Source organism: Mus caroli, chromosome 10 (genome assembly GCF_900094665.2).
Source record: "Mus caroli chromosome 10, CAROLI_EIJ_v1.1, whole genome shotgun sequence".
Lineage (NCBI taxonomy): Eukaryota > Metazoa > Chordata > Mammalia > Rodentia > Muridae > Mus > Mus caroli.
The window spans coordinates 56,358,002-56,385,618 of NC_034579.1; the positions used below are offsets into that span (position 1 = coordinate 56,358,002).

A 27,617-nucleotide genomic window follows, 5' to 3' on the forward strand; every position below is an offset into this window, starting at 1 on the left:
TAAATTCTGTCCACTCGCAAGCTTGTAGTCAAGAGTCCTTTGACAGACAGAGGCTAGCAGGACCAGAGGTCTCCAGCTGCCAACCTGTACCGTACTCAGCCCATGTGACCCGGGGCCTCCCAACTCTCAGCTGACCAATGAAGCACTTGGTGGGTTGGGGACTTTGTTCCTAGTGCCAGGGTCTAAAGTGGTCTCTGGCGTTGGCAGCAGGGTATACCTAGCCAGCAAGCACGTACTTCTCAAAAACTGCTTCCAACTGAGACTCAGAAATGAGCCTCAGGGTGGGGTAGGTGAGGGGAGAGACGGAAAGATGGAGTGCGTGGAGCTCCATCCTCAGAAAGGGTAGGATGTGGTTGCTTTGTTCTCAGTGTTGAGACTACCAATTTGGGAACTGACTTTGACCCCAAGCCAGAGCCGAGGAGCTGAACTCTGGCTGTATGTACCCATGCTGTCTCTCCTGGGGTTCTATTCACAGTACAGATGCCCAGGTTCCACGCTGGCTCAGTTGCATAACTCTCCAAGACAGGGCCCCAGGTCAAGGCATGTTTGGTAAGCTCCAACAGACTCCACAGTGCACTGGCTAAACTGGTTGAAGGATGGGGTAGGGGAATGTCAGCAGGACGGACCTGGAGGTGAGGCTGCTACCTGCTACCACATAGCGCTGACATCCAGGCGCAGCCTAGAAGCAGCCAGGAGCTGAGCACCCATGGGTTTGCAATGATGTAATGTTGCTGCCAAGTGCACTTGAGGGGTTTGAGTCAGAGGACATGGGCCCTTGGTGAGCTATTGGCATCAATACCCACCCAGGAAAGGCCAGGCATCCAGCAGAAAGATTCAAACACGCCAAGGCCAAGGCCACCTGAGCCAAGAGACGGCTTCCCCTGGGAAAGTCTGTTTGATCTCCAGGGCACCACAATCACTGCCAGTCCCTACTGCCTCCCGTAAAGTCCTCGGGAACGGCCTTCTAGGGACAAGCTTAGGGGTTGGTTTGTTTGTTTCGTAGATTTTGCTGGGTTACTGGCCTGGGTAACCCTAACTGAAGTCTCTCATATTTATTGGGGTTGTTGGCATCATGAAGGCGCACAACAGGTGACCTGTGGTTGAGGGGGTCGGGAAGGTACTTCCGTGTGTACTTAAGTCATTCCAGACACGGCTTCTGATGTGGGAAAACATCTGCTAAAGCTATCACTTCTCCATGGTCTGTGGAGCGAGTCAGCTCCTCTGAGCTTCCTACCAGTGCTTGCCGCACCAGTGAAAGAAACTGTCCCTTTGGCCTCCGCTGTGTGTCTGCTGTGACAGAATTGGTTTCCCATGGTTCCTCTGCTGTTTACAGCTGCCTGGGGTTAGGAACTGGCCTGGAGCTGGAGACAGAGGAAGCCCCCCTGGAGCTTCAACAGATGAGCAACCTTAGGGCTCAATCTGGCCACTAACCATTTGTGACCTCAAGTGACCGCCAGCAAATGACAAGTGACATGTGAAGAGCCACCAGGCTACTAGGAGGATGGGACAGAGACTCAGTCAGCCCGGGCTATACCTCTCGACAGGCAGAAGCCCAGAAGCAGCCTTCAGACGCTGATGAGGGGACCTTGGGCTCTGGAAGACTCAGAGCACAGGGCTGTGGGAGGAGCTTCGGCCTGTAAGGACCACGGGGCTGACTCTGTACATGCCTGGGTGCTGTGACTAGCGTATAAGAGAACAGAGCTAGGGTCTCCCTTGAGGTTATTCGGGGAAGAGAGGGAAGAGGAGACTAGCCATTGCCTACCTTCATGGCACCAACAACCTCAAGTCTTCTCTGCTTACCCTCTCAGAGCACACCTTTATGGCCCCAAGTCAGGCCCCAGCAGGCCTTGCGGCTTGCCTCAGGCCTTTCTGATTCCTCATCACATTGTTCCTCAGGTGCGGGCTCTACCTCAGTTAGCTTCACATCGTTGTAGCACTAAGACTGGGCTTGGGCAAGATGCTGAGGGCCTGAACTCATTCCCACTATGAAAGGAAGAACCCCCTCACACTGGAATGCTCGGAACTTTAGGTGCAGAGCAGCGTCCTCCCTGCGTCCTCCCTGGTCCCTCTTACTCCCTGGTCCCTGCTGGGCAACTAAGCCTAGAGAAGGCTACCAGCACAGCTCCCCCCAGAAGACTCATGGCTCCAAGGTACTTACAGGCAATCCCAGAGGCCCCCGGTCTCCTTTTTCTCCCTGGGAGCCCTTCTCTCCTTTACTGCCCTCTAGGCCTGCTTCTCCCTGCATGGAAAAGGAATTCGGAGGAGTCAGCGGAAGGGGTCTGCTGCTGACAGACAGCCCAGTCTTTTGTCCTGAGGTCTTGGGAGGCTAGGGTTGGCTGTCTTGTTATACTTTAGGGTGAGGGAAGGGCCTGGAGAGATGGGGCAAGAGTCTGATCATTTGCTAAGCAAGCCATTCCATGGAGTTCAAGAGGCAGATGGGGAACTTCACATCCAAAAGCAGTCAGATGTCAGAGGGACTACAGAACTTCATTCTGCCCTGAAGGCTGGCTGCACCTTTCAGAAGGTGCCATTTAGGGAGATGGATTAGCTAGGTCTCAGAAGTGTGTCCCACCCACAATATCTGTCACATGACCTTTCCTTACCTTTGGTCCAGGAAATCCTTGGAGGCCCTGTGTTTGGGGTCAGAACAAGGAGCATTAGAATGGCACGTGTAGGTGACCACAGACGAGCAAGGGTTGGGGGATGTGGAGTCTAAGCTCTTGAGGGGTAAAAGGGAATGTGGGCGTGGTCTAAGCCTGGGCTTCCTGGGGTGGAGTCAGAACCATCTGCTCAGCCAGGGGCTGGTACAAAATCTCTCTGTGGCTGACTCGGGGTCTCATGAAGAGGAGGTATCAGAGACAACAGAGGTATGTCAAGCACTTAATATGTGGGGCCCTGAACTTTCATTAAATGATGTCCACTATCAAAATTGCTGCTAGTAGAATGGATGATCCAGAATGTAAGAGGCATCATGGACCATGAAGAGGTGCAGACCAACATCTGCTCATATGAGCTGTCCGGGACCTTCTATTTGTATCCAACTGGAAAGGTTTTAATGGGCTGCTTTCTTTAAAAAAAAAAAAAAAAGCATCTTCTTGGTAACAGGAGGAAGGGACAAGGACAGACATCTGATAGAAAGGGTTAAATAAGTGTTGGGCAGAGCACACGACATAGCAAGCCTGTGGCTTCCATGCCAGTCAACCAGGCTGTGCCCGGGATCCCTGGTGTGTGTCACCTACTGGGATGACATGTTTAAGATGAGAGGGATGAAGGATGGGGGGTTTCTGAAAGTGAAACTCTCTCTGGGGTGGGAGGATATGGGGGAGGGGGAGGTTGAGCTCTGTGACTGCCAAGGGAGAGAACATCGCCAGTCTACCCACAATGGTGGAAAAGCTACAGAGTCCTTGATACTTACCGGAGGTCCTGGAGGACCCTCTGGCCCTGGCGGCCCGGGAACCTAGACGCCAAAAGGAAGTTGTGTTATGCTCTGTTATGGTCCCGGTCCAGCTAAGGTCATGGGAGGATAGGATTGACACCGAAGATCAGGCCAGTACACACCCTGAAGGGGACTTAGGACAGGAACTCAGGGCAAACTGTTGGCCTTCCACAGTGCTGGCCCGAACACATTTTCAGGAAATGTCTCCAGATCATCTACTCCTCCGGGTTACCCCAGGACAGTACTTAGCTAGCCCTGGATTTGTGCCATGCTGCAGCGTATGGCAAGCACAGCCCAGGAAAGGAGTAAGAGTCCTGCCCATTAGGTAAGGCATGATCCCCAGTCTGCCCAGACTCCACCCCCTGCTGTCTTCAACTCTGGCCTCTCGGCACTCATCTGTCACCTGGACCCGGTAGACATGTGATTTTTGAGATCTTGGCTTAAGGGAGCCGAGACCGGTTATTTGAAGCCAGAGGAGGCTGAGATGTCCCTGTAGACTGTTCTTTAAGACTAGCTCTGCCCAGGTTTGTAATGGACAGGCCCGTGACAGTATTTCCTCTGAGATGTAGGATAGGCTAGTGATGGTTGCATTTCCTTGAGAGCAGGGGCAGCAAGAGGGATGTAAGCCGGATAAGAAAACACCAATGTCCCTCAGACTGTGGTGGTTCTGCTCCATGGGATCTCCTTGTAGAGAACACAGCCTTTGTTCTCAGTGAGGGATTATTCCCTTGGGTTGGCCTGCAGCCGCATCTGTGGTAGGTTAACAGTGAATTGACGTGGGGAGGAGCTAGCCCACTGTGGGCAGCACCATTCCCTAAGCAGGGGTACCTGAACTGCATGGGTGGAGAAAGGAAGCTGAGTAAGTGAGCGAGCACGCACATATTCATTGCTCTCTGTTCTTGACTATGGATGTGATATGACCAGCTGATTCAGGTTTCTACCACCCTGACTTCTCTGCATCAATGGACATAGAGCCTGGAATTGGGAGCTAAATAGAACCTTGTTTTCCCCAAGGTCGGGTTTTTTTTGTTTTGTTTTGTTTGTTTGTTTTTTGCTTTTGGGGGTTATTTGGGGGGGGGGGAGTCAGGGTATTTTTTTATCACAGCAACAGGAATGTAACTAGGGCACTTGGACTGGGGCTGTAGCTTTGTGGTAGAGAACTGGGCTAACATGCATGAAGGCTCTAGACTTTGCCTCCAGCAAAACATGCATGCACAGTTTTTATTATAAATAAATAATGTACAGATCTGATTGTATGGGTGCATATAGAAATCCACACTCCACTGAGCATGGTGATACCCTCGGGAGGCAGGCGGATCTCTGTGAGTTCAAGGCCAGCCTGAGTCACATAGTGAGACTGTGCCTCAAAACAAATCAAAAACAACCAAAGTACGTTTGTTTGTTTGTTTGTTTGTTTTTTGAGACAGGGTTTCTCTGTGTAACAGCCCTGCCTGTCCTGGAACTGCCTTTGTAGACCAGGCTGGCCTCAAACTGGCAGACATCCACCAGCCTCTACCTCTTGAGTGCTGGGATTAAAGGTATGTGCCACCATGTCCAGCTTATGAGAACTATTCTTGTTTTAATGTGGTTTAAACGCCTATATACTCTCCCATAGTCCATTTTACCTGTATAGCAACTTAAAAATGTTTAGAAGTAACACAGGCTTATTAAATAGTTTATAAATGAAAGAGAATTAAAAGGAGGAAAAGCAATGTATTTCTGTCCTATTTAACTGAGAAGACTGCTCATATTTTTTGTGCCTGGTTTTCTTCCTAGCTTTTTTAACATCTCAGCTACTGCTGAGACATTTATGTACTTACAAGGATACATAAATATAATTTGATTTTCTAGTCTTTTCTAGTTGATGTAAAACTGATTTTTCTATTTTTGGCTGTGTTCCCCTATGAGCCATCTTCTGTGATGAAACACTGGCCGCTGTGCAGGAGAGCGACCATCTCCTTGGATAGGGCTGAAAGTCACTCTTGGCATGAGAAAGGCCCCCAGCCATGGGCAATCCTATTACTACTAGCTTATTAGCCTAAGGATTTTTATCCCTTCCTTCTTGCTAGGGATATTGTCTGTTTCCAATTTGGACTTGAAATAGTTCCTGGGAGGAACATTTGTGTGTATAATGCTTTTCCAGAATCTAGGATCAGCTCTTCAGGGTGCAGCCCATTCTTAATAAGGAACAGTGTTAGCGAACAATTAGGTCCGTTTCACTTGATTCAGATGGGGCCGGTGACATTAAAGGGTGACGGGCCAGGAGAGCTTGTGGGGGACTATGACTCTTGGTGGTCTCTTGCTTTGCTCTCAGGTGGCTACTGGACTGCCCAGGCCTTCTTGCCAAACATCTTCTCCCTCCCATCTCCAAGATCTCTGTTGCTTCCCCTGATGCACAGGGCTATCCATCTTCTGCACAGTCAACCGTGTCCATAGCAACTTCCTGTTCCTCAATCTTCTTCCCCCCTTTCCACGATGTCTCTCAAAGAACCCTGCCTCTCTGGAAGGCATTCCTCTGACACTTCGTGACAAAGTCCTATGCATCTGTTCAGAACTTGCCCAAACGGCTCGACCTCTGTGGCCTGGGCCAGGCAGTTGTATTTATTTTCCTATGTCTACTGTAGTCCCAGGATATGGGGCTCAGAACCCAACAGCTGCCCAGCTTCTGGCCCTCGCCAGTCATAGATGCTAAGCGACTTGGAGAAAAATTGGTATTTCTAGTAATGCCCTTGTCAGACGATCACATTAAAGAAGAGCTGGGTTGACTTACCTCTGCTCCTGGGTCACCTTTCTCCCCAGCTTCTCCTTTCTCTCCCTGTGGGAACAAAACCATCCCACTGTGAGAGCGGGTAACCAGGAGGTTGGCCACAGGTCCACCCTCACATCTGTGACAAGCTACAAGGACTGGGCTGCTCCTGGAGAGGCTACATAGGTATCTAGCCTGCAGGGCAGGACCAAGATGGCCCCGTGACAACCATCTTCACAGATCTCAGGCTCTGGTTGTCAGGGAGGGGCTCGTACTATGTGTCCTGTGGCAGACAAGCTGCACGGTGGTACTGTGACTTGTTTCTCAGTCTTGAAAGAGACTTGTGGCCTCATGATGCCTGCCACTCCTGTGACTATGTTACACATCATCACATACATGTGTTATACATAGGAAAATATAACACATGCTAAGACTTGTATATATATATATATATACACACACATAGACACATGCATGCACATGGCTCCATCTTGCTAGTTCTAGACTCTAGAAAGGCCCTTTCTTTAAGAAGTAAGTAAGCTAATATGAAGTGGACTGTCCACTACAGAGAGGGGCCATGTATCAGAGAATCATAGGTGCTGGGAACTTAGTCCTTTTATGGCCAGTGGTTTGGGAGAGGATCAGAGGCTCCAGTAAGAACACAGATGACCACTGATTTGACTGAGGCCTTAGGAGACCCTGGTTGCGGAAGCCAGCTATGGCAGGCCTCAGCTACTGAGGGGCAGAATATATAGCGATATAGGTAGGCCATCTTAAGCTGCTGTTTGTGATGGTTTATGGTACATTGCTAGAAAGTGACTATGGCTCAGATTTCAGTGGGGAGGGGGGACAGTGGTGGAGGTGGATGAAGATGAGACCACACCAAACCCAGCAGCTCAGCTTTCATCGTGAAAGTGGGCACACTGTAAGGCTATGAGCCACCCACCGGCCTGAGCCAGCTGGGTATATAGTCACTTTTGGGGTCTGCTGAGTCACATATCATATCTGATCTCTGAGGTTCTTTATTTCTTTTGGGTTTGTGCGTGTAGGTATGTTGGTGTGTGGGTATGTTTGTGTGAGAGTGTGTTTGTGTGTGTGAGTGGTTTGTATGTTGATGTGAGGGTATGTTTATGTGTGGGGGGGTGTTGGTGTGTAGGCATATTGGTGTGTTTCTGTGGGAGTCTGTTTGTGTGTGTGGGTGGCTGGTATGTTGATGTGAGGGTATGTTTGTGTGGGGAGGTGTTGGTGTGTTTCTGTGGGGGTGTGTTTGTATGGGTATGTGTGGGTAGAGGCAGGATGTCACCCTCCTGTTCGCCCAGGTGTCTGCCTTGTTTCCTTGCTCATTTCTCTTTCCCCCCCTTTTCTGGGACGTGCAGCTCACTGATGTGGCTAGGCTGGCAGAACTGCATACCCCTTGAGGAAATGTGTCCCTCTAAGGCATGCCTGCCTGCCTGCCTCTTTCTAGGTCTAAAGGGGTATTTCCATATCCGAGTCCCCAGCGCTCCTGGTAGCAGCTGGAGACAGAAGCCACCACATTGTGTACTGAAGAGGCTAGAGTTCTGGACCCAATCAGCAGCCCAGGGGAGCTGCCAGACCCAGGTTAGGGTAAGCTTGGCATGGTGCCGGGCACTCTTAGGCTGTTGGCCCCAGTGAGGAGCCCCTTGCTCCTGTACTCTCATCTGCAGCTGCCCGTGGACACCCTTGACACCCGGTCCTCTCGCCTTACTGTGAATCCCGGGAGCCCGATGGGCCCAGGCAATCCTGTCGCTCCAGGTCTCCCTTCATCACCTGGTTCTCCTTTCTCCCCAGTTGGGCCGTCTAGACCCTATAGATCGACAAAGAGCCCTGTCAGTGAAGCTCCTAGTCACCATACTGAGAAAATGTGCCATCTATGGCATGCATACATGCGCGACTCCCTTCCTCCAAGGGTAGGTGTCAAGGGTGGTGCCATTTCACAGATGGCACTACTGAGGCTCAGCCAAGTCAGCAGCCTAGCTGGAAAGGGCAAGGGGTTCTTTCCATTCATGCAAACTCTTCTGATGTAGGGCTTCCACATGCTTCTGTAGAGGCAGGCTCACAGCCCTGCTGTGTCTTTTTCACAGGCTGTGAGAAACAGAGGCTCTGCAAGGCTCAGTGACTTTCCCAAGGACACAGATGGCTGGCACAGGACTCAGGTCTCCTGAGTGGGGACACTATAGGATACCAGCAATCATATGGTGAGTGGCATGGCAGGTAACTGCAAGTGACTCTTGGTTCTCTGAACTCTGGAACATGGTGGCATGCAGAGGTTGTGTCAGGATGGAGGTGGTGCATGCAGGATGCCAGATGCCCAGACACTTACCTGGGGGCCTGCTTGTCCTGTCTCCCCTTTTTCCCCTGGACTTCCTGGGGGTCCAACTTCTCCCTTCATTCCCGGAGGCCCATCCTTTCCTGGGGGTCCTTGAGGACCAGCCGGCCCCATATCTCCTGGTTTTCCTCGAGGCCCCTATAGAAACGTCAACGATACTTCTTAGGGACATTAACAGAAAAAAAAAAAACAAAAAACAAAAAAAACCAGGAGGGAGGGAGATCAGAAAAAGCTTGGTGGTCAAAGGACTGGGCTCACTGGTACTGGATGAAAGATGATAAAGATAGCCCCAGGCTACCTCTGCCAGGGTACAGCTGGAACCCCTCTTCCTGGCCCTGCTGGGTAAGCCTTTCTGCCCACACTCCCAGGGTGAGAACCACTTGCAGAATCCTTGCTGTAGACACTATTGTGCTTACCTTGTCCCCATCGTGTCCTGGAGGGCCTGGCAGTCCAATCTCCCCCTGCAGCAGCAGCAACAGAAATGGGTTAGAGCAGAGAAACCAATGCCCACTTCCTTGGTACCCTGCCCCCAGGGCTTCTGAAGGCATGCCTTTAGTTGCCTTGGCGTCACAGATGAGGATCCCAAAGTAAGGTGGTGAGGGAAGGCAAGCATCCTGTGACCCGTGTGTTAGCCATAGTCTCAACATGTTATCTCTGAGAGCATTACCCATCCCGTGGCTCCTGGTCATCTTAGCCCAACCCTCCTGTCCTCACTAGCTATGTGGGGCTCCTATTTGCTTTACAGCAATCTCAGAACCTTCCTCATTTCCACGGGGTGGGGTGGGCTAGGTCTGGAGTGACTTTCTAGAGAAGGATACCTGGAGGAAGGCAAGCTCTTACAGGCAGAGGACAGAGGGAGAAACACAAGGTTTCTTCTAAGAAAAGCAGAGGAAAGGGTGGGCAGAGGATTAGGATAATGGCAAAGGCACAGAGTGAGGCAGTTCAGCGTTGGAGAGGGATAACCTGGTCTGGTGGCCGTGACCAGGGGTATATGTTCCAGGTCTCACTGTATCTGAGGGGTTCACTGAAGCACAAGACCCAAGCCTAACTACTGGGGAAGAATGGCAGAAGAGCGTGAGGCTGGGAGTAAATGGACTGGAGTGGGGGGAAGGGCCTAAGGTACAGAGCAGAATGGCTGCCAGGCAAATGTGACAGTCCTGGGATGTTGAAGGGGGTCAGAGAATATGGGGAGCCCTGGGGTTATGTGCTCAGAATGCATCATCCTCTCAGCATCTTAAACACCTTACCCTGTCCATGCCCTCACCCCATAGCCCCCTGCACCTTCCCAGTTACCACCCTCCATTGGGACAAGTTTTACCCTTTGGCCTGGAGTCCCTGGAGGTCCGGGTGGGCCTGTTTGTCCAGGAAGACCAGGAGGCCCCTAAAAAGGAAAAGAAGAACTTTCTAGCAAGAGGGGTGGCTGTCACCAAAGGGTTATATGTGGGGCTGTTTTACAGGGGTCTGCCACTTTCAAACAGGATTTCTTTAGGGGGTGTGTGTATGTTGTGCATGTGTGTATCTGCATGATGGGGTCTCATACAGTCCAGACTGGCCTTGAACTCATTATTATATAGTTGAGGCTGGTTTTGAACTTCTTATCTTACTGCCTATACCTCCTGAGTACTGGGGTTCCATATGTGTACCAACATGCCTGCTTTTATATGACACTGGAGACTAAACCTAGGGTTCTGTGCATAGTAGGTGAGATTTCAACCAACTGAACTACATCTCATAAGCCTCTGGGGTTTTGACAAAGCAAATAACATGGGGAACCCCAAAATGCAAAAAGATGAGCACTGGGGTGTTGGGTTGTAGCTGGGAGTGCAGAGAGCTATGCCAAACAGCTTTTTCTCTAGGAGTACCAAGAGAAAATGTGACTTTTCCTGGCAGGTTAGAGTCAACAGTGTAAGTATCCGCAATGGTGGTCTACAGTGTAAGTATCTACAATGGTGGTTTACATGATGGCATCTCAATGAGCAGGGGAAGAGACCAGTTCTGACCCAAGCAATGATAGCAACAGTTATCATCATGTTGTGAAAAGAAACCAGAGTTACATGCCTACACTGTGATTCCATTCTGTGAAATTACAGAAAACACAAGCCTGCTCTACACTGACAAAAAGCCATTTATAGTGTGCGTAAGATGGGTGGGTGCAAGATGACTCTCATGGCCCCTGGGGAATTTTCTGTGGCTCCTGTGTGGCATCTACACATTGAAATCGGTACATTTTCCTGCAAGCTATCTCATAAAATAGGCTACTTCCGGGTGACTTTTCCTTTCCAGCAGCTGTTGTGTGGGGTAGGGGTGGGGCTGGGGTGTCTGGGTGGGCGCATGTGCATCTGGAGGCAGAGGTTAAGCCTGGGTGTCTTTGCTCTTCAGCTTGTGGTTCTATTGCTTTTGTTTTGTTGTGGTGGTGGTTGGGAACAGGGTCTCTCATTGGCCTGGAGTTCATCAAGTAGGCTAAGCTGGCTGGCCAGGAAGCCTCAGGGTTCCCCATGCTTCCTCCTCCCGGGAGCTGGGAGGATGTGGTCATTCATAAGTTCATGCTGCCATGTTTGGCTTCAAAAGAAATTGGTGTGAGTGTGTGGTGTGTCTATGTGTGTGTGTATGTGTGTGTGTGTGGTGTCATATATGTACTGTGTATATGTGGTGTATGTGTGTGTGTGTGTACTTGTGCATGCGCACTTAAGCTACAGCATTTGTACAGAGACAGCTTTATGGAATTGGTTCTCCCCCCCGCCCCCCACCATGGTTCTATGGATGAAATTCAGGTCCCCAGGCTTGCACAGTAAACACCTTTACCTGCTGAGCCATCTCCCCAGCCCAACACTTGGGCTCTGGTAATCAAACTTGGGTCCTCATGTTTAAAAGTTGAGCAAGCACATTACTGACAGAGCTGTGTGGCCTCATGCCTGAAGGCCCTTTAAAAATAACACATTTTAATTTTCCCAAGTGAAGTTCATTGGTTCCAGAACCTTGTGATTTAAACCAGTGTCCAGGGATGAGATGTCCCTGGTCCTGTAGGTGGCTCCAGCTGGACCAGAACTTACTACATAGACCAGGCTGGCCTTGAACTTGGGGTGACCCTCCTACCTCTGCCTCCTGGCCCTCCTGCCTATGCCTTCTGAGTGCTGGGACTATAGACGGGAGCCACCTGTGTGTTATCCTGCTGTGTACAGGTCCCCAATATTAGGGGAAGTGAGATTCCCTCAGACTCAGAACTTTAGAACCCCTTTGCCATTCACTGTGGAGGCTGAAGTTGGAAACGGTTGTCTTAACTACAAATGTTTTCTTCGAGCCTGTCACTGGTCAGCACATGTGCAGAACCCAGCATGGAATTCCAGGGTTTTTCCAGGAACAGATATTGAGATTGCATGGACAGCTGTTACCCATTTTTTTTTTCAGAAGAGGGGGCGGGGAGGGGGCTGTGCATCTGGAGGTTCTGTAAATACAACCCAGAGCGAGCCTTGGTAGACGAGGGGCTGTCACCACCGGCAGTCCTGATCCAGGGACATGCAGCTCCTGCCCCTGCTCCTTGGGCTGGAAGGCCCCTCTGCCTGGCATGGCACAGGAGCTCAGCACAGGCTGACCAGAGGTCAGAGCTCGAGACTGTGCTCTTTATGCCCAGTGCCTGAGGGAAACTAGGGAGGAGGGCGACTTACCATCAAGGCCAGCGTCCTGATCTCCTGAAAACAACAATACGGTGCAATTAGCTGGAGAGCAAGGGACAGTCTCCAGCTGCCAGGGCCCCTCTGCAGTGACATCCCTCTGGAGGGGCGGAGTGGAGGAAGACCCTCACAGATGCACTCTGTGGCTCTCAGCTCCATGTCACTCCCACACCGCCCAAGGGTTTATTAGCTGGATGGGGAACACCTGGATGAGGTCTCTCCAAGGCCTGATGCTGTTTCAGCCTAGACCTGCTAACTATGGGGCGCAACCTCTTAGCCATAGGCGACAAGGACACAGCACCCCTTTCTTCCTAGTCACTGAGGGGGCTTCCCCTTTTCTTTCTTCTTCTCCCAGAATCGGGAGAAGGCGGCTGGCAAAGCACTTCCTTAAAAGTGCAGCAGGCAGGTGACCCCTTGGCTCTGCCAAAGACTCACAGGCCCCCACACAGCTTCACACACTTGGATGGTTTGAAGCAGCAACTCTCAATCGGGTGTGCTTTTGCTCTCAAGGGGAACTCTGGAACTGCTTGGCAAGCCTCACTAAAAATTGGGTGCTGCCAGTTTGGAGGTTTGCGATGTGCTAGAAAAATCCTTCAGAACATGGGGTGGCCTCTCCACTTACCACCACCATGATCCAGCAATGACTTGTGCCCAAGACCAAGGCACCTATTTAACAGATGGGGGGCTCATGGTCTTGAAACAGGAGAAACTGACAGAAAGTTGACACCTTTCAGGGAGGCAGCTCCTACCAGGTGAAGGGGGCGTGCCCAGGAGAGGTGTCCCCAGAGCCTTGATGAGTGGCACTTTGTGGAAACTAGGGTTCTCCCAAGGCACTTTGCTTAGCTAGGAGCCCATGCATTAACCAGATGGGACAAAACATCAAGCCACATGATGCCAAATAATGGGACCATTTGACTGGAGGCTCCACAGAGGCTAGGAGAAAGTAAGGGAAGGACCCTTTATCTGGAAGTCTAGCTAGAAACGGCACTGGCAGGGGTGAAGGCTGAGTGGAACTTGCAGGTCTCCAGCCTCCAGAGTAGAGCCCACTCACCTGAAGCGCCTCGTTGATGCTGCCATTATAATCCACCACTTCTCCTTTGCCGGGTTCACCCTTGGCACCCTAGAAAGCACAGAAGGTCTCAGTCAGGGTCTGGGACCGGAGGGGCCTGAGAACCTGAAGCCCACAGTGGCAGTACCAGTACCTGCCAGGACCCCAGAGTAGCATAGAGCATAAGGACTGTTTGTCAGGATACTCAAGGCTTTGTGGAACAAACAGGACTAGCCAGGCCCAGAGATGGTGGAGTCCAATCACCATGGCTATCTATGCAGACATTCCTCCTAGGGTCCAGCTCGCCCTTCCCTTCCCACCCCTCTAAGAGCTCAGTGTCCAGCCCCTTCATGCTACAACTCCAGGTGAGAGATGAACGCACCTTGGGGCCAGAGGGTCCCTGTTCACCAGCTGCTCCTGGCTGCCCCTGTTGCATGATAAGAGTGAAATGAGTTGGTAAGGCCGGATGCAAGAACACCCAGTGTCCTTGGGGGAGCTACACCCTAAGGGCCGTGGAGGGGCCAAGAGCTCGCTCATCTTGGCCCAAGCCACCAGAACACAAGCTTTCCTGTTGATTTCAGTGCAGGTTACTCTCCCTTCCAGAAACATCCCTAACACCTGCCCTCACTCTTCCCCTGAGTTTGAGATCCTTGGGGCTCTACTCGTTTTATACTTAATGACGTCCCTTCTTTTCTGCTGGGTTAGTTGTCGGTGACTCCTGACTGTCCCCTTGGCTACCTTCCCTGGTAGCGCAAACCAGTCTCGTCCTTGGTAGCAGGGATCTAGCCCTTGCTTCTTCTGATTTCCATCCTGTCCTGGCAGCAGGGCTCAATGGCCGCTGTTCAGTGATGGCCACAGGGAGCCCACTTCCAGGGACCACTCTCCGTGGGACAGAAGGGAGTACAAGGTGAAACCCAGAGGCCAGGGGTGTCAGGGGGAGCAGCTAGAGGGATACTGATATCTTAAGGTGGGCCAGGGGCTGGAGGTTGTTCCTATGGAAACAGGACCAGGTAACATGGACAAAGTGGGATAATGGTGTCAAGCGAAGCACAAACCACACATCTCAGTTTCCTGGGAATAATGTGAACGTTGAAGATAAAACACCACATGTGATGGTTATTCCCAGGGCCACCTTGACTATATCTGGAATGAACTACAATCCAGAAATGGAGGGCACACCTGTGATACAGATCTTGAGGCTGGAGGACACAAGCCCTTGATCTGGATCTTGAGGCATGGCAGCCATGAAAAGCTTAGGCTCAGGCATGGCGGTATATACCTTTAATCCCAGAACGCAGGAGACAGAGACATGCAGATCTCTGAATTCAAGGCCAGCCTGGGACAGAGCAAGTTCTAAGTAAAGAACAGCTTAGGCCCAGGCGTGATGGTGCACACCTTTAATCTGTGCTGTACCTTCTGCTGGAAGCCTATGTAAGGACAATGGAAGAAGAAAGGCTTCCATCTTTGCCTGCTTGCACTTACTTGTCAGCACATCTGTTGGAGCCTACTTCTTCAGGATTCCAGCTTCTACAGAAGGCCAGCTGAAACACCTGGTCTCGAAGGACTGAGCAACTACTAGATTCTTGGACTTCCCATTCACAGCTGACCATTGTTAGTTAGACTCCAGATTGTCATTTCAATAATTTCCTTTACTATATAGAGACATTCCGTAAGTCCTGGAACTCTAGAGAACTCTGACTCATACACCAAGTCAAAAATGAAGGGAAACTGAACGCTCTGTCAGCTCCAGATGACCCTGCCACTGTCCCTCCAAGGATCTGCCCTCTGTCCCTCCTGAGTTTGGTCATCATGTGCCTGTGCAGGAGGCAGGGACAGAAGGGACTTCTCTGTCTAAATCTGTGGTGCGGGAAGCGACTAGAAGCTAGAGTTCAGACTCCTTCCTCAGCTAAAGAGCCCCAGTTTCCAGGCAGGCTCTTCATGCCCAGTCTCGGAATGCAGGGGTTGTAGCTAGCTAGCATGGGATCAGCACTGGGGTCCAGTCAGGCCAGGGATCACCCTCATCCTGCAGGCCCCTGACTGAGGGGGACTCTACCTTGTCTCCTTGCTGTCCTGGGGGCCCAGCCTGGCCATCAACACCAGCTTCTCCCTGGGAGGAAGAAGAGACGAGATGAGAGTACACAGAGCAGCTGGGTCAGTGGCTAGAGAGCCAGAAATTCACTGGCAAGACACCTACACCAGGCCCTGCTGCCCGGGCAACAGAAGGGGACACAGGCCCTGAGAACTGGTGGAAGAGAGTCCCCAGGAGTCCAGGATAGGATGAGTGGGGAGAAGAACGAAGGTAGAGGCCAACCTGGCTCTTCCCTTAGTGGTCCTGGAAGGTGGACCAGAGTATGTGAACAGAGCCTTTAACTCTCCTTCCCATGGTGGCCAGGCATCCCCAAGTCGCCCTGGAGACCCAAGCTGTGGCAACCTCATGACCTATGACCTCATGCCCAGGAGGGAACATGGGGTGGTTGGTGGTACTGTGGCTGTCTCCTGGCAAAGCCACAGCCCCTGCTGGGTTAGATTGGAGCTGTTTCTCTAGGATGCTGGGAAGGCAGACACCACACTTGGCCCCTTCTTCTCCTGGTGCTGTTGGTCTGTGCCTCTTTGGGGCTCCATATCTCTCTCAATGCAGATGGCAGCAAAAACTCACCTTTGGCCCAGGGGGACCAGGGAGCCCTGGGGGGCCAGGCTCCCCCCTGCCTCCTCCAATGGCATTGCCAGCATCACCTTTTTCTCCCTGGGGATGGAAAGTAGAGTCCTATCACTGGCTCCCCAAACTGAGCGAGCTGGTTGGTTGACTCCCGTCCAAGGAAGAAGAACAGCAGGTAGGACACAGTCCTGAGCTATGCTGACTTCAGAAAGGTCCTAAGAGCCTTGGGGTTTCTGGGCCAACCCTGCTGTGGAACCACCATTCATATTGGTAGCTGAGACAGTGGCTGGGTTCTCCAGCAGTGAGTGCTCCTGGGTGGGAAGAGAATATGCCCTGTGACAGCAAGCTTTGCTGTCCCTTCAGTCCTGAATGCCCACAACTTCTGGCCTTGGCTCTTCTGGGGGGCCTCTTTTATGTCGTTCTCCCCAGATATAACGGGACCTCTAGCCTTTTAAGAAATGACTTAACTTTTAACGATAACTTTAAGGAACCTCATCAGATATAACAGTCAGTAAAGTGCTTGCCCCACAGGCTCAAGAATTGAGAGTTTGGATTCCCAGCACCCACTGCCCATCCCCTACTGGAGTAAAAATCCAGGTGTGGTACCACGAGTTTATAATCCCAGGGCTGGGGAGGCAGAGGCAGGCAGATCCCTGAGGCTCACTAGCCAACCAGCCTAGCTTGTCAACTGATAGAGAAACACCGTCTCAAACAACAAAGGTAGACATTCCTTGAGGGATGGCAACCAAAGTCAACCTCCAGCCTCCACTTTCATGTGTACCAGGCACAGGAGCACATACAGTAACACACACACTCACAGGAGCACATACAGTAACACACACACACACACACAGGAGCACATACAGTAACACACATACACACACACACATGCGCGCTTGCTTGCTTACGAATGCACAAACTAAAAAAAAAAATTTAAATGGCTTTAAATGAGCTGACTTTCAGATCTCCAGGCAGCAGGTTTTCAGAACCTGCATGAAGAAATCCAAGCCAGGTCTTAGCCATTGAATTCTACAGACTCATGGGTCCTGCCTGTGTAAAGCATACCTCAATCTTGCTATACTCTGGCCACTTTCCCCTACTCTGGGAATATGTAGGTCCAGGGGGACACCAAGGCTTGCAGGGAGCCCACCATCGAAAATGTGAGTCCACCTACCTTCTGCCCCAGGAGGCCAGGGGAGCCTGCTGCACCCTTCTCACCCTGCAGGGAGGGGGAGAACAGGGTTAAGAACAACCTCTTCCGACGTCTGGGAGGCTGCACCCCTACCCTCTTAGTGCATGGCTCCTCTGGATGGAGAAGAAACACAGCCACAGCCCACTGCTGAGTTCTGCTCTCCCGGGGCTGGAAGTGGGTACAGGAAGAGCAGTATAGGAAGCCAGAGGTTGGGAACTTCCCCTTGAATCCACTCTGCTCTTCTTCATATCTGTCCCCCCTGTATCGTGCTCATCTCTTTTGTCTACCTCTTCCTGCCTTTAGACAGCACCCATCCAACCAGAACGTCCTTTTTGAGAAGTTGTGTTACGGGTCAAATTGTGTTCCAGCAAAGTTTGATGTTGAAGTCCTAGCTTCTAGTATGTCAGAAAAATGACCTTTTTTATTTTTATTTTTTTCATTTTTTGGAAACAGGGTCATCGAAGATCAGTTAAGGTCAGATATGAAAGCGATCATGCTGGAGTAGATTGAACCCAGTGTTCCCAGGACTTTATAGGGCAGGGAAGTCTGGAGACCGGAAGCAGACAGACACAGACATAGACACACAGATGCTATGTGAAGTAGATGAGGTGAGGCTTCTACAAGCGGAGGGAACATGATAATAGTCAAACCACTCGAGAGGCAAAAGCCCTCAGATGGCGCCCCCTCCTCCCCTGCCTTTGGGCTTCTGGCCTCTAGGTCTGAGAGAGGATGCAAGCTTTACTATTTAATACACTCTGTCTGTGGATCGCCGGTGCAGCTCTGTCCAATACCAAGGGTCTCAGCTATTGATCCCCAAGGCACAGATCACTGAGTCCTGGAAGGGTTAGATGAACCCAAGCTTCCTTTCACAGGTAGAGCCGGCCTGCCCCATGAGCCAAGAGGCAGTAGATGGGCGCTTACTGAGCTAATGGCAGAGCCAGTCTCTCCAAGGTCTCCATAGTCCTTCTCTGAGGGTACAGTCCTCCCTCTGCCTCCACAGTGTGTGCATGAGTCATAACAAAACATCACACCTGGGTGGCCGAGACAGCAGAGGTCCAGTCTCTTACAGTGCCATTCTGCCATCTGGGTGCCTGTGCCAGGGAGAAGGGGAGGGCTCTCCAGGTTTGTAGAAGGCTGCCTCCTGTCCAGGCTCTCACTTGTCTAAGAGGAAAACTCTCTTCTGCTGATGAGGCTACCAACACCATCAGATTAGGGTCTCACCCCATGTGACCTCACTTAACCTTTCTCCCCTAAAAGTCCTACCCACTAAGGCAGACCCCTTGGGCTCTGGGCTTCAGTTTATGAAGTTAGGAGGGCACAGTTCACTCCACAGCAGTGGACAGTGCACCCCACCAGCTGGGAGTCTGATCTGGAATGCTACTAGAACCCTTGACTACACAGTGCTGAGTATGGGAATAGCATTCCTACACACAGGAAAATGATTTGGGGGTTCTGGGACCACAACATCCATGGCCTTTCCACCTGGAGCCATGAAGGATACCACAGTGACTCTAAGTGTCATGTCCCTGCCACTTGTCCTTGGGTATAGGCTGTCTGGTAACACGGCACAGAGACAGGGAAGGAGGCAGAGAGAGCCAGGCAGGTGCCTGGTAAGTAGTCAGGATGGGGAAATGGCTGCACCTGGGGTGGGCTTTAGCCCGACATTCCTATCTACAGAGAAGCTTGGTAACAAAGATGCTGAGGGAGGATCCTTGTCCCCTGGCCTGTCCCTGAGAGCCAAAGACTCTGGAGGGGTGTGTGTCCCCAGGTTTGTTGATCCATACCACATGGCAGAGCCCCGGGGGGCCAGTGTCCCCCAAGGCATCCTGGGGGGCTGCTCTGTTCTCTCTTCTGTTCTTTCCCAGCACACTGGTAGCCCTGGCTCCCCTGCCTCTCTCTCAGAGATAAGAGGAGAAAGCCCCGAAAGAGAGATGGGGCAGGGAGGGGAGGATGAGGTGCAATCAGAGGCCAGAGTTCCCAGATAACAGTTCTCAGGCTCCTTTTAAACAGAAGCATTCAGGTGAATATACAGGTACTATATATACTATATGGCATCTTAAGGATTTCCCAGTGCCCACCTAGCAAATCCCTTCCCCCCTAACCCCCAAGGCTTGCATCAAAGAAATCTGTGTACCGGGGATTGAACTTAGGGCCTCCTGCACACAGGAAAGTACACTACCACTGAGCTGTATCTCCTGCCCTCTTACACCGTTCCCATGGAGAAAAAGGTCTTGCTAACTCCAACAGGCTTGACTTGATTCTCCACTAAGCAGGCAAGATGCTAGGCCTGTGTTAGCTGGCCTGGCTCCATGGAAGAATTTTCTAAGTTTGTTTGACATTTCTGACATACTACATCCTTTATTGTTGTAGATAAGAAGAGACACTTGTAAGTAAGTGCAGGGGGCTGTGTCCTGCCCACCCCTTCCTGTCTCCCACAGCTGCCATGCATACAGGCAAGACCAGGGATGAGGCAAGTCTGTGCAGTGTGCTTCTGATGAAAGGGCTTAGCAAGCTCCCCCAACATACATGGACATATGCAGGCACACACTAATGTACGCACGCATGTGCAGCTGGCCCCGGGGGAGGGGGACAGAAACAAAATGGTGACCCCCGTCAGCCTCACCCCGAGCCAATCTCATTTCTCTATGGCCCCCTCAGGGTTCCCTTTCCACCAGTACCTTGGCTCCTGGCGTCCCTGGCTCACCCTGTGTGGGAAAGAAGACAACAGTGAAGAAAAGACAAAGCAGAACCAAGGGCCCTCTCCTTTCCAGGAGGGCCACTTTCTCTGCTTAGGGGACACCCCAGGGCAGAGGCTCTGGAGGGTCTCATCCCCTCCCCTCCAGACCAATGGTTTCCAACCTTCCTAATGCCACAACCTTTTAATACAGTTCTGCATGTTGGGCCAACTCCCCAACTGTAAAAACTGAGTTTCGTTGCTACTTCATAACTGCAGTTTTGCTAGTGTGGTGAGTCCTAATGTAAATATCTGTGTTTTCTGAGGGTCTCAGGCAACCCCTGTGAAAGGGTTGCTTGACTCCTCCCCCCCCAAGGGGGGGTCACAACTCACAGGTTGAGAAACACTGCCCTCCAAGGATGGGAAGGTTTGGAGCATCTCAGGGGTGGTCCTCCCTGTGGGCAGAGCTGCTAAAAGATCAACACTGGGCATCTGTCTTGCCAGGATACAACCCCTGCCTTGGTAAGGGATTCAGGGAAAAGATGCTGGCTCTCAGAGTCTTTGGAAGCCCACGGCGGCTCGTTCTGGAGTATGGGACAGAGCTGGCTTCTTTCAGGGGCAGACTAAAGAGACCCTGAGTGGAGTCTGGAGACCTGGCTGAAACATCTAACCTCTCCTGGATCCAGTTATGATGTTGCTCTCCTGGATCCAGCTACGATGCTGCTGAGCCTGAACCCCTGCTCTGTGGTATCCTGACACAGTGACAGGGTTTACCTACCTTCATCCCAGCCACGGCAATCCCAGGAAGCCCCTGGTAGAGAAAATTTAAAAAGACATGAATGTCTCTGAGGTCAGAGTCAGCTGGCCGAGCCAGCCCAGCTCTGCCTGGCCTTAAGGTCCAGTCACTTCTGCTGACTGATAGCTGGCACCTCCCCAGAGTATGGGAGAATGTAACATGCTGAGTGGCACTATTAGGAGGTGTGGCCTTATTGGAGGAGGTGTGTCCTTGTTAGAGGAATTATGTCACTGTGGAGGCGGGGCTTTGAGGTTTCATTCATATACACACATACAGGCATGCGTGCATGCACAAGTCTAGCCAGTGTGACGATCAAGACCCTCTTCCTGTCTGCCTGTAGAAGACAGTCTCCCCCTGGCTGATTCAGATCAAGATGTAGAACTTTTAGCTCCTCCCCCAGCATCATGACTACCTGTATGCCACCATGCTTCCTGCCATGATGATAATGGACTAAACCCCTAAGCCAGTCCCAATTAAATGTTAAGAGCTGCCTTGGTCATGGTGTCTCTTCACAGCACTAAAACTCTAAGACAGTCCCTGAGGTCAAAGGATGGGGACTAGCAGGCAACACTGTAGGAAGGGGTTGGTTTCACCAAAGCGTAGTGCACCTCTGTGTATAAGAGGGGTTATGCCCACCAGGGCTCTCTAGACCCACCCTCATGAACTGGGAGTAAACCTACCCCTTCTTTTCTTGTCTGTGGTATATGTGTGTATGCACACATGTTGCACATGTGTACACATGAAGAGGCCATCGGTCAAAGTCAGGCTCATCCTCCATTGCTTTCTACCTTAGTTCTTGAGTCAGGGGTCTTTCACTGATCCCAGGACTCACTGATTGTCCAGACTGGCTCCACAGCAAGCCCGCAGGAGCCTCCTGTTTTTTTTCTTCTCAGTGTTGGGATTATAATCATGTACCATCTCTCATTTATGTGGATACTGGGGATTCGAACTCAGGTCCTCACGCTTGCACTGTTGCACTGGAAGCTCTTTGCACCTCCTCCCTTTTTATAAAATGGGATCTCATGTAACACAGGCTGGCCTTGAACTGGATATCTATTCCAGGATGGCCTTGAACTCCTGATCCTTCTACCTCCACCTCCCAAGTGCTGGGGTTACATGTGTGCACCCCTATATCTAGTGTATGAAATTCATTTCCACCCCCCTTTCAAGACATCAACTTCAAGGTAAAATGTAATTCAAAGCATCACTTAGAAAAGCCCTAGTGGGGACTCTTACGGTTCTTGCATTTTCTTTGGGTTTGATGATCGCACTAGAGCTGGATTTTATGGTCCAGAAAGATCCAGAAAGGCCAGGATACAATCATTGGGAGCCACATCTTACTACCCCACCCTCTCATGTCAGGAAGGATGGACAGATATGGGAAGGTGCGGGGCGGCTGAAGGAGGAAGTGTGAGCCCCATGTTCCTGTTAGGGACCCAAGAAGGAATTAAGATTCCCAGGGTTTGGGAGAGGACCAGGCACAGGGGAGGCATGGGTACCTTGGCTCCGTGCTTGCCTGGCATTCCTGGCATGCCCCGTTCTCCCTGGAAAATGAAACGAGAGAAACCATGAGAAAAGAACCAGACTCATTATAGCCTGAGCTTGAACATCAACCCGCTATGAGTTCTGAGGACTCTGCCATGGCAGCAGCGACGTGGGCCGCTCCCCTCAGTTCCCTGACACCATCTTGCAGGAAGTCCTAGGTCACAGGTGTAGAGCAGAAAGGGACAGAGACAAAGAGAGAGGGGGTGGGGATGGGTTAAAATAACAAGTACACATACACACAAACACATACATGTGCACGCATGCATGCGCACATTCACACACCAGTGGAGTTAGAACCTAGTCAAGGAGATGGCTTTGTACTACATACACAGCTAAGGATGGCCTTGAACTAACCCTCCTGCCTCCACTGTGCTGGGTCTTGAGTCGGGCTGTGGCAAGCAGCCATGTGGCTACCTACCTATTACTACAGACCTCTCTCTCCTCTCACCTGTTACCGCAGCAGGTCTACTAACATGGCACCTAGTGGCTTGGACCAGACATGAGCTGCTTCTCTCTACTTTTATCCAGGGGCCTGTTATTCCCAGGCTCCCTGGGCTGTGAGCTGTTCATTTTTCTTTCTGATCCTGCCTGGCCAGACACAGCAGCACACTGGCTTTTCTGGGATTTGTGGGCAGGACTCTGCCTCTCAACTCTGTCCCTCTTAACTGTCAATGTTTTCCTCCCCTCATCATGATCCTAGATCTACAGGAGGAAGGGGCACAGGGAAGGTGGTCATACCATCGTCACAGGAGACAAACAGGGACAAAGAGAAAGTGAGTCAAGGCTAGACTCCAGTTGCCTTGCTGCATGCACCAAACCCCACATGGCACCCCAGTATAGAGATGCAGCTGTGTCCTGCCAGCCTGCAGTCATTTGCCTCAGCTGTGCTGAAGATGATGCTGTGGACGGTAAATCCAGAGCCCAGACTCACCGACTCCCTCCTGACCTGTATGCTCCGTCTGCCCAGACTCTTCCCTGCTATCTCAGAGGACTACTCTGCCCTCCCTTCTCCAGACAAAGGCTGGAGCGACTCCCACCCTCTTCCTCCATGCTCGGCCCTCCCCACTGGAGTCTCCGTGTCTCGTCTCCCAGCACATTGGCGAGATAATGAGGCTCCCAACTTCACAGTCTCCGCTGCCCATAGATAAAAGACTCAGGGATGCTGGGCTCTGAAGTCTGCCTCCATCCTAGGTCCTGGGTGCAGATAAACCACTGTGTTCTTAAACATGCCAGCTACTTCCACAGCCTCATGGCTCTCTGCTACTTCCTCAGTGCAAAGCCATAGTTATACCTCCATGAGCTGCTTTACTGTCCCCATGTCCCGGTGGTGCTTGGTCCCCCACTCAGCAGGGACCACTTTGTATCCCGAACCCCTAGTGACGGAACCCAGGGCTTCATGCATGCTAGGCAATTGTTTTACTCTTGAGCTAGACTTTTAATTCTGGGACAGGGTCTCACCAAGCTGTGCAGGCTCACTCTGTAGCCCAGACAGGATCGTGATCCTCCTGCCTCAGCCACTTTGCACTCAGCATCTGTACACATACTCACACCTGTCTCTGACAGACATTGCACGCTCACCCTCCTAGATCCAAGTGCCTGAGTTCTACAGAAGGTCCCCATCATTATGTCCAGACACCAAATACATCCTCTTCCACCCTGGCCCGCTCAGAGTGTCTGAGGGGTCCAGTCAGCACAGGCAGATCTGCTCTGTGGCCAGCAGAGGGCGCAGGAGGACCTACTCTGAACTTTGCCATCTTGGCCACAGTGGTCTTAAAAAAGTCCCCTCAGGGTCCTAGGTAACATACATCTCTAGAGGAGCAGGTCCCCTGATAACAGTCCCCTGGACTCCACCATGCTGACCCAGCTAGAAGTCCCTAGACAGGGTCCCCTGGTATGTGCAGGGATGCTGGAAGGAAGTTACCTTGGGAGGTCCTGGCTGCTCAGAGGCTTCGGTTTGTCTCTCTTCCCTTCTGGTTTTTGTTGGTTCCTTAGCTTTCTGCAAGGTCTCTGAACTCCCTTCTATCTCCCCCATGTGGAGCCGGGCTAGGTGTCAGGGTGACTGTTTTCCTCTCTGAGTCCATGCTGCAGAGTGAGCTCAGCCTAGATCTCTTCTGTACCCCCTGGTCCTACCCCCACCCCCAGCCCCACCCTGGCTGCCTGCATGGTTCTTGGGAGGCAGACGAGCCAGAACTGGAGTGGAGATGCTCGGCCCATAGTTCCGGAAAAAGGGCTCTCTTTGGGGAGTCTTAGCCTTAGGTGAAACACAGAAGCCTAGGAGGAGTCCTCCAAAGGATGGCCGATCTCCCCTACTCCTCGCGCCGCCCCCCCCCCCCCCCCCCCCCCCCGGTCTCCCTCAGTTGATCTTGGCCTCGGGGCCGCCCTCCTGGCCTTTTGCTGGGTAGGAAGCAGAGGCACCTGGCTGACCCCACACCAGGGCTCTCTCCACTCTCATTAGCCTCACTACTCAGCTCCAGCCTAGGGGCTTGCCCTGCCTTGACCTCTGGCTAGACCAGAGAGCACTGCTTCATGGATGGAGGTGAGGTACCCTTTAGGACCCAAGACACTATCTCAGAAGTTGGAACAGGGGCTGGCGTGGCCATGGATGAAGGAAGGCAACACATGGAGGCTGTGGTGTGCCTCTGTGAGATCTAGGGCCTTCCCTTCTATTGCCCTCTCTAGGTTTTCCATTCCAAAGGCACAGATGGACCTGTGCTCAGCCTGGCCCGATGGCTGGGTACCATGCTTTGCTTTGTGACTTGGATCTCTCACCTATCCAAGCATACCAGAATGGCTCTGATTCCTGTCTGCCTCTGCCTTCCCAGTGGGGATGCTAGAGGCTCGGGTGGGGGGAAGGGCTCTCCACAGCTCCTCTGGACCACCTTGTGGCTGGGCAAGTGGGTGCTCCAAGTATCCCAAAGGGTCATAGCCCCTTTGCCCAGAATATGAGGGCACAAGATGTGACTCCCAGGCAGTCAGACACCTTTGGGGAAGATACTGGCTCTTTAACACAAGTGACAAGAAACAATGAACAGAAACCTCCGGTGGTGGGGAGGGGGTGGGAGGAGGGGGGGGCACTGCTGTCACTGTGACTCAGGAGACAAATGGGTGGAAGGGGCTGTACTAAATGACCTTGAAGGCCTGTCCCAGCTCCTAGAGCCCCTTCATGTGTCCCTACTTCCAATATCAACAGGTCCCATGTCCTTTGAAGTTTCTTAGTGGGAGGACTCAGCCTTTCTAGAGATGACAGGATGGCACAAGCTTGGCCTGTGGGTGTGGCCTCCTAATTGGTGATTTACTGTTTGTTGAACAAGCTGCACAGGGACTTGGCAAGAGGTCTGTCTGGAAGGAGTAGGGGTGGAGCTTCGATGTCAGCTCAGCAGCCAAGTAAAGGGCCCTGCAGGCTGTGGAGATGAATGGGTTTCCCTAACTTGAGGCCAGGGCTCTACTACAAGGGGTCAGTGAAACACCATCTTTGTTCTCTGCAGGGGGTGGGGGATTGCCGGGCAGAGTGGCTGAGAGGGCTGGGAAGTTCTACTCTGGGTTGGGAAGCTAGACAAGGAGACTTAACATTTTGTCCCAGGCAAGAGCTCTTGGTCTGTCCTTCCTGGAAAAAGGAGACTGAGTTCCTGCTTCCCTGCCCAGAAGCAAGGACCGGAACCCTGGAAATCCTAGGTCCTCCGGTAATTAGGGCTGGCAGGAAGTGATCCAGGGAATTCCTGGGTCCGGTGCCCCACTGAAGGCTTGGGGCTTTGGAAGGACGGCTGGCTTGTAATCGAAATTTGAGATCTGTTGATATGTACTCAGTCTCAAGGGAGAAGTCAGTTCTCATTAGTCTGTGGTCTCTGGAGGGCAGAGCAGAGCCCAGAGGTCACGGGGTGGGGGCTGGGGTCGGGCCAGTTCCCCCACCCCCCACCCCGAGGCCACAGATCTGGGACTCTTGTCTCCCTGGTCTTATCTGCATCCTTTTCAGGGGTCTGAATGTCCTCACTGGGACTTCCCAACATCGACAGAAAATCCTGAGTGCCTCCTGCTGCTTGGAAATGCCAATGTCCAAGTTGGGTCACTTGGACCCTCTGTGAGCCAGGGGGCCACAGGGATCTGTCAGGAATAGCTGAGGTCCGAGATAGGCTGTTTTAGAAGCAAGCATCTGCTCAGCTATCGAGGGCCACTCCACTGGGCAAAGTACGCTCTCAATTCATCTAAATGAGGTACCTGTGCACCTACATTCTCTGACCTGCAAGGCTTCGGAGTCAGACAGAGCAGGTGTAACCACCTCTCAACTCTGGGCTAGGGGAGACAAACTTGAGATCCACACTTTGCTAGAAAAAAACCAAAAAACAAAAAAACCTTTCTGAGGGGGACTTGACCAGAAGACAATACAATACTCGGTTCAGTCCCTAGCACCGCATAGCCTGGGTGTGGGGGTGCACCGCTATAATCCCAGCACTTGGGAAGTCAGAAGTTGCAGATGTTCAAAGCCATCCTCAACTACCAAATGGGTTTAAGGTAAGCTTGGGCTCAGAAAAGGGGGCGGGGCCTAAGGGGATGCCTGTGGAGTTGTCTGGTACCCTGTTCCGGCTTGTAGGAGGTTCATGGACTAGGAGTCGTATACACAGCAGAAACTGGATCCTGGTTCGAGAGTACTTTTCCTGGGGGGGGGGGGCTTCCAGCACGTGGGCAAAACTGTCAATCAAGGCAAGACCTTTGAGTGAACTCGTCTTGCAAGTAGCCTAGCTGCCTGCACCTGCCCTTCAAGGGAGATGGGGGTCATTAAAGGAAACTGAACATTGTAAACAAAACAAAACAATGTTGCTCCTCCTTCCACAGATCTCTGGCTCCTTCAGAATGTGTGTCATAGGTTGTGGTCCTCTACAAAAACAAAAAGCCTCCGCAGATAGTAACTCTGGTGCACTAGGATTCTCCCTCCCATCAGGTTTGTCCACCCACAGTGAACTGAAGGAGACCCAAAGTTGTGATGTGTGGTGTTTGAGACAATGGTTTGCATCGTGCAGTATAAACCTGGGTTAAGCAGGTACCACACAGGTCTATAAATACATGGAAAGTCTAGGCAAGAGGGTTGGTCCCTGGGCAGGTGTTCGGGATGCACAAGGGTGCTAACCACCCTGGTTTTTGAGCTCAAGGAGCCAATAGACAAGCCAGATGACTGGCTGGCCTGGCTAAGTGGACACCAGATCCAGCTTGGGGTGTGTGTGTGTGTGTGTGTGTGTGTGTGTGTGTGTGTGTGTGGAGGGTGTGTCTCTTTCTTGAACTTCATAGGCTGAGAAATTAAACTCCACCTCGTGTGCCACACCCCTGGGAGACAGAGCAAGAGGAGCTCATGTGGCAGGTCCACCTGCTACACTAAGGATGCCTCCCCCCTCCACCTTTTACTGTGACCACGATAGGGCAGCTACATAGTTGTCTCAGCTCAGTGTCACCATCACTGGTCGTTTCCCTCCCCTGGGGGAGCGGGGAACATGCACCCATGTCCATTCCTCCTCCAAATTAA

General features: G+C 51.9%; 1 protein-coding gene across 3 annotated transcripts in view; it reads right to left on the bottom strand.

The window, feature by feature from the left end:
• Positions 1 to 27,617, bottom strand: part of Col13a1 (collagen type XIII alpha 1 chain) — a 141,940-nt gene that overhangs the window by 15,969 nt on the left and 98,354 nt on the right. For 2 of the 3 annotated variants that reach the window (XM_021173880.1, XM_021173879.2), the window contains exons 17-32: positions 22,063 to 22,107; positions 20,546 to 20,578; positions 19,772 to 19,798; positions 17,076 to 17,120; positions 15,902 to 15,988; positions 15,299 to 15,352; positions 13,628 to 13,672; positions 13,249 to 13,317; positions 12,192 to 12,215; positions 9,848 to 9,910; positions 8,946 to 8,990; positions 8,524 to 8,667; positions 6,207 to 6,251; positions 3,416 to 3,457; positions 2,604 to 2,630; positions 2,159 to 2,239 (exon numbers count right to left, since the gene is read on the bottom strand). In XM_021173880.1, coding sequence (XP_021029539.1) covers positions 2,159 to 2,239; positions 2,604 to 2,630; positions 3,416 to 3,457; positions 6,207 to 6,251; positions 8,524 to 8,667; positions 8,946 to 8,990; positions 9,848 to 9,910; positions 12,192 to 12,215; positions 13,249 to 13,317; positions 13,628 to 13,672; positions 15,299 to 15,352; positions 15,902 to 15,988; positions 17,076 to 17,120; positions 19,772 to 19,798; positions 20,546 to 20,578; positions 22,063 to 22,107 — 876 coding nt within the window. Of the gene's footprint in view, positions 1 to 2,158; positions 2,240 to 2,603; positions 2,631 to 3,415; positions 3,458 to 6,206; positions 6,252 to 7,908; positions 8,008 to 8,523; positions 8,668 to 8,945; positions 8,991 to 9,847; positions 9,911 to 12,191; positions 12,216 to 13,248; positions 13,318 to 13,627; positions 13,673 to 15,298; positions 15,353 to 15,901; positions 15,989 to 17,075; positions 17,121 to 19,771; positions 19,799 to 20,545; positions 20,579 to 22,062; positions 22,108 to 27,617 lie in introns of all 3 variants that reach the window. The other variant, XM_021173878.1, reaches the window with a different exon arrangement.